The following is a 6,363-nucleotide window of genomic DNA, read 5'->3' on the forward strand; positions in this document are numbered from 1 at the left end:
ATTTCCAGTGTGGGCGGAGCCACGCAGCGCTGCAGGAAACACGCTCCCGTGTAGTTTCTCAGTTCTTTCTGCAGCCCAACATGTTCCTGCTGCCGGACATAAAAGCAGAGCAGCGGGTTGAACTTCATCCTCTCGTCAGGAACCTCCCCGGCTGTCCGGATGGCCGTGGCCGTGCTGGTGGACCTGATCCACGGCTGCTGTCCGGAGCGCAGCGGCGGGTCTCTGCTGGAGGAGTCCGACCCGCATGTGTTCCTGCTGTGCGGGAAACTCCACCGCAACAAATCCGGCTTTCTGAGCAGAAACGCTCAGGTTCTGGACTCAGACTCCACCGCGGAGTGTCTGTACCGGTTCAAGCGGACCCTGGACCGGCTGGACCTGAGCTCGGTTCGGGTTCTGACCACCGCTCGGGGCCGAGAGGTGCTGCTCCGGTACCAGGAGCTGCTGTTCACCGCCGTCTACACCTTTGATTACCAGCTGAGGCCGGAGCAGAGCCTCACCTGTCCCGGCAGCGGAGGCTCCGCCCACCCGGTCTCACCTGCAGACGGAGTCCGTGAGGAAGTGTCCGGGTTCCTGCAGCAGCTGCCGGCGGTGGAGGGAGAAGTCACGGTGCTGAGGTCCACTCTGATCCCAGGTCAGTTTAACTAAATGTAGTTATCTTTAGACATAAACATGCAATTAAACAGTTTTCCTCATGTAGTCATTAAATTGGTAAATATTTAATGGACTTCGGTGTAAGTTTGTCTCAAATTGTAATTTCATTGGTATATATTTAAATAAACCTCAGCATAGGTTGGTTCAACAGTATCATTAAATTGGTAAATATTTAAATGGACTTTGGTACGAGTTTGTCCCACAGTAAGATGAAGTTAGTCGATATTTGAATGGACTTTTGATTCATTATTAATAAATTTGAATGTTGGGAATGTAAGTTATTAAATTAGTATACATTTGTCATATGCTTGACGTTTGCTATGACTTTGCATCACATAATCATTAAATTGTCATATATTTGAATGGATTTTGGTATTATTTGTCTTAAAATGTCATTAAAATGGTAGATATTTGAAAGGCATTTGGTATAAATTTGTCTCAAACTATAATTAAATTGGTGGATATTGGATGGAGTTAAGTACAAGTCTTTTTCACATAATGAAATTGGTAGATCTGTGATCGTAGTTTCAGTTTCACATTTAGATGGACCTTGGTATCGGTTTGTTCCACATTATTGTTAAATTGGTAGATATTTAAATGGAACTTGGTATGACTTCGTGGCATTTTATCATTAAATTGGCGTATATTTAAATGGTGTTTGGCATCCATTTGTTTCACAATATTATTAAAATGGTCGATAATGCATTGGAATTTGCTTTGTGTTTGTTGTACATTATCAATAAACTGATATATATCTGAATAGAGTTTTGTATGAGTTTGCCTCCCATGATTATTGGTTATAAAGTGGTAGATATTTGAATGGGGTTTGGTATGTATTTCCTCTTTCTCTACTTCTTGGTCAACACTTAAATTCAGTTTAACCCATCAAAGTCAAAGTTTAAAGCACCATCCCTTCCTGCTTATACTTCATATACAAAGCAGAATACATATCCACAAAACAGCAGATCAATTAATATATGCAGAAAAAGTGACAATAATTTATTATTGATCATTTATTTTTTGAGAACTCATACCAAGCTACATGCTAATATCTACTAATGAAAGGATAACTTCTTGTCTAATCTCATTTAGGACTCCACTGGGATATGATGAGAAAAATCTACACCAAACTCCACTCAGTTATCTACAAATTTAAAATGTAACCTCAGGCAGAACACCTTTGTATGACATAATTTACCGGGTACCATAAAATTAGCAGGTTTTGAAGCTGAGTTTGGTGTGAGTTTATCTCTATTTCGATCTTTTCCCGCTCTTTTTGCCTCAGACTGCTTCGGTCACGGCTTCAGCACTCGTACCGGCGGCGTCTCCTACATCCCGACTCTGTCCTCCATGAATCTGTTCAGCAGCAGCCGGAGGAGAGACCCCGTCGCCGTGGTGATGGAGAACCGACGCCGGCTGGGCCTCCACGTCGGTTTCCACCCTCGACCGCTACGTCTGGTCAAGGTGCTGCAATGTTTTTACCTGAGAAACCCAAGATCAACCTGCTGCAGAATGTCACTAACCTCCAGTAAAACTACATCATGATGTGAAGGGACAGTTTTTCATGGTTTAAAGATCCAGGTCGGGTCTGTTACTATAAAAATAATCCACTTCCCAGTTTAAACACAACATTTTGCTGTGGCTCCTGCAGGTGAACCACGCCAGCGACGTCTGGGTTTTGGGGAAAGCCGAGCCGGAGAGCTACGATTCCATGGTGACCAATCAGACCGGAATCGTCCTGGCGGCTCCGGGGGCCGACTGCATGCCGATCCTGTTCGCCGACCCGGTTCAGAAGGTCATCGGAGCCGCTCACGCAGGTAGATGTTGCATTCAGGGGCGTTTCTGGAGATACTGTTGAGATAAAGGTCAACAGGTGTGAAAACTGTCTTCTTGTACGTGAAAACGAAGAGCACCAGCAAACATTTGGTGGCATGGAAGATAGTAAACTAAAGATAAAGAACAAACTCTGGTGTCAGATTTTGAATTAATTTCACTTCTACTTTAATTATGAAAACTGGATGACGCTATTACTGCCTTTATTTCAGCTTTTTTTTCTTTCTTTTTTTGCCTGTGGAGCCCTCTAGGGGATTTTGCTATAATATCGGACAGAAAAATGTGATATATTTTAAATAATTCCTGGAGATGTTCACTTCTACTGTTACTTTGAAAAGTGGATCATTTCTTCCAGATTAAATGATGCTATTACTGCCTTCATTTCACCTTTATAAAGCTTGTAGTGCCCCCTAGAGGATTTTGTCACAACATCTGAAAGAAAAATGTGGCATGTGATAGATTTAAAATTAATTCTTGGATTTTTACTTTTATTTCAAAAACTTGATAATTTCTTCCATAATAAATTATGCCATTACTGCCTCCATTTAACCATTTTTTTGTCGCATGTGGCGCCCCCTACAGGATTTTGATATAATACCTGAAATAAAAATGGGATGGATTGTAAATTAATTCCTGGAGATGTTCACTTTTACTTTTATTGTGAAAGCTGGATCACTTCTTCCAGAAAAAATGCTGCCATAATTTCCTTTATTGCCTAACATCTGAAAGAAAATTTGATATGTCATAGATTTAAATGAATTTCTAGAGATGTTCACCTGGACTTTTATTTTAAAAACTAGATCATTTCTACTAGAATAAATTATGCAGATTTTTTTATTGTTTGTTTTGCTTTGGTTTTTTTTTTTAGCTTTTAGTGCCTCCTAGTAGATTTTGTCATAACATCCGAGAGATAATTTTTTTTTAGTTAATTCCTGGGCTTTTACTTTTTCAGAAACCGGATAATTTCTTCTGTAATAAATGATTTCATTACTAGCTTTATTTAACCTTTTTTTTTTTGCCTGTGGCGCCCCCTGGAGGATTTTGCTATAATATTTGACAGAAAAATGTGATGGATTTTAAATAAATTCCTGGAGATGTTCACTTTTACTTTTATTTTGAAAGCTGGATCACTTCTTCCAGAATAAATGACACCATTACTGCTTTTATTTCACATTTTATTTAGCCTGTGGTGCCCCTTGATGATTTTGCAATAATATCTGAAAGAAGAACATGATATGTGATTTTAAAATAATTCCTAAAGATATTTATTTTTAGTTTTATTTTGAAAACTAATATATATATATATATATATATATATATATATATATATATATATATATTTTTTTTTTTTTTTTTTTTTTTTTTTTTTTTAAATTTCAGAGTAAATGATGCCATTTCAGTTTTTTGTTGTTGTTGTTTCTTTAAGCTGTGGCGCCCCCTAGAAGATTTTGTTACAACATCGGAACGTCCAAATGTGATACATGAAAGTTGACCAAAAATGTTTAACCTACAGGTTGGAAAGGGACCGTAATGGGGGTTGCCATGGCGACTGTGGACGCCATGGTGACAGGATTCGGTTGCCGGGTGAGCGACATCGTGGTGGCGGTGGGACCGTCGGTGGGAGTTTGTTGCTTTACTCTGGAGAGGCAGCAGGTGGCGGACTTCACCAGCATCCATCCACACTGTGTTCCTGATCCAGAGTCTGACAAACCGCATGTGGACATCCGCCTCGCCAACAGGTACAACAGGAGAAACAGGGTTATTACATGATAAAACGTAAAAAAAACATGAGGGCGAACCAGTCAGTGCACAAAAAGACAAACTCAGAACACGTTAAAACTATCGGGGTTCACAGGAATGTTTAACGGGTTACATTTTCTTTGCTGTATGTTGCGTGTATCATTTCCTGTATTTCTTCTGGTAACGTGTTGGAAATGAAGCATGGAATGGTTAAAAATATCGGATTCTGAGTCCTTCTATATGCAAGTGACTTTTGTTCTATGTTCCCAGAGTTCTCCTGCAGAAAGGCGGCGTTCTACCTGAGAACATCCACGACAACACGGTGTTGGATCGTCCCAGCGTGACTCTTTGTACATCCTGCCACCCCGAGAACTTCTTCTCCTACGTCAGAGACGGACTTAACTTCGGCACTCAGGTGGGCTTCCTGTGGATCAAAGAACCAGAACCAGAACCTGGACCTCCTGCCGGCCCACAGGAGGGCTGTTAGCTGGATGTTGGTGCTTCGGTTTAGACAGTTTTTAGAAACAATCAGTTATTTTTTTTTCTCTTGAATTGAAGCAGAGACACTGTGATGACACAATGATGCCACCAGGGGTCAGTCATGATCCAGCTGGACGAGCAGGCAGGCAGCCGAGCTGAGAAAGATGAGAACCATGGATGGTCCACTAACTCAGCTGCTTTTATTGATAAAACACCTGCAAGATTTGGTCTTAAATCTTTAAAAAGATTCTGTGGCAGAAAAATACATTTATGTTGCCAAAGATTGTAACTTCCCTACCTCAGCTGACCAGCACTTTCTAAAATCTACGAGTTGTTGGAAGAATCATCCAGCATGGTGAAACATCTGGCCAGAGTAGTAGAGTGAAAAACACCAAGTTTGTAACTGTTAGTCGTATTTGGAGCCTCATTTTTTTGTCTCAAGTATTGATGACTTAAAAATGTTGTACATCCTAAACTCAAGTTTGTTAGATTTTCATGAATCAAATAATTGGAGAAATCGTACGTTTTAATTTTTTTTTTAAGATTTAATACATTATAACTGTTATACTGAAACCACAGTGGGTTAAAATGAAACAAATTGGAGTTCAGAGGGTCAGCCTGATTTAAAAACAAAAAGAGAAAAAAGTAATCTGAAATGCAGACATCGTCTTTTCAGTCTTCTATGACTATAGTGTTTTTTAACTGAAACAAGACAACACATGTTGATTTAAAAAAAAAATCAAAGAAATTCAACTTCACTTTTTGTTTTTGTTGATTTATGGCGGTACAACTATGTTGAGATAATAACCATATATAATAATAATAATCTACTGTATATCTTTAGTTTAAATTAGAGCTGAATGGTACACAAGAAAAATTCATATTTAGATTTGTGATATTGTGATTAATTTGCATTTATTCTCCACTGTAACCAATGTCAGAATCCTAATGTGCTTTTTGCTGCAGTCTGTAGGAAAAATTCATGTTTGATTATGTCTGGAAAATTTGAAGGAATCTCAGTAACACCACAAAGTTTCAGTTCTAACGGCGTTTTATGACACATTTACAAAAAAAAACTGCATCTCAAGCAATCTGGATATTGCAGTTTCAATAATATTTAAAATAATTCTTCAGTTCTACTTTAAACAGACTTTCAGATTAAAGAAAAGCGACTTTGTCAAACCAGATTTTCACATTTGACTCTAGGGGGCGACACTCAACTCAAATTATTATTATCATCCAGTCTTTAGGCCTATTTTTCTGACTTTTTCTGGCATTAATCAACAACACTACCTTAAACTGAATGTGATATTTTCCTTTTATTTTTATTTCATGTGACCTGCAGTGAATATCTGTGAACAAACATTCTGTAAAGTATGTTCTGTAACATATTTGTTGAAAATAAAATGGTCTGACTGCAACAGGAAGGAAGCTGCTGCTTTTTTTTCTCAGAGGTAGAAATGATTTCTGGGTTTCTTTTAAACATTTGAATTCAGCTCAAGACTGACAGCAGAAGAAGAATTGAGAGAATCTGAGCTGGATTCTTGTTTGTGTAGCCAGAAAAATGAAAAAAAAATACATGAAATAAAGACAAACTACAAAATAAAGGTCACAAACATTTAATATTACACAATAAAAAAATAAAGCTCTTGTGAAATG

General features: G+C 38.6%; 1 protein-coding gene across 1 annotated transcript; it reads left to right on the forward strand.

The window, feature by feature from the left end:
- Positions 1-16: 16 nt before the first annotated feature.
- On the forward strand, positions 17-6,131 carry lacc1 (laccase (multicopper oxidoreductase) domain containing 1). Its single transcript, XM_023299368.3, has 5 exons — positions 17-631; positions 1,937-2,115; positions 2,303-2,468; positions 3,998-4,223; positions 4,495-6,131. The coding sequence occupies exons 1-5, from the start codon at positions 160-162 to the stop codon at positions 4,709-4,711; spliced, it is 1,260 nt and encodes a 419-aa protein (XP_023155136.2). The 5' UTR covers positions 17-159; the 3' UTR covers positions 4,712-6,131.
- The last annotated feature ends 232 nt before the right edge of the window (positions 6,132-6,363 follow it).

Source organism: Amphiprion ocellaris, chromosome 11 (genome assembly GCF_022539595.1).
Source record: "Amphiprion ocellaris isolate individual 3 ecotype Okinawa chromosome 11, ASM2253959v1, whole genome shotgun sequence".
Taxonomy (NCBI): domain Eukaryota; kingdom Metazoa; phylum Chordata; class Actinopteri; family Pomacentridae; genus Amphiprion; species Amphiprion ocellaris.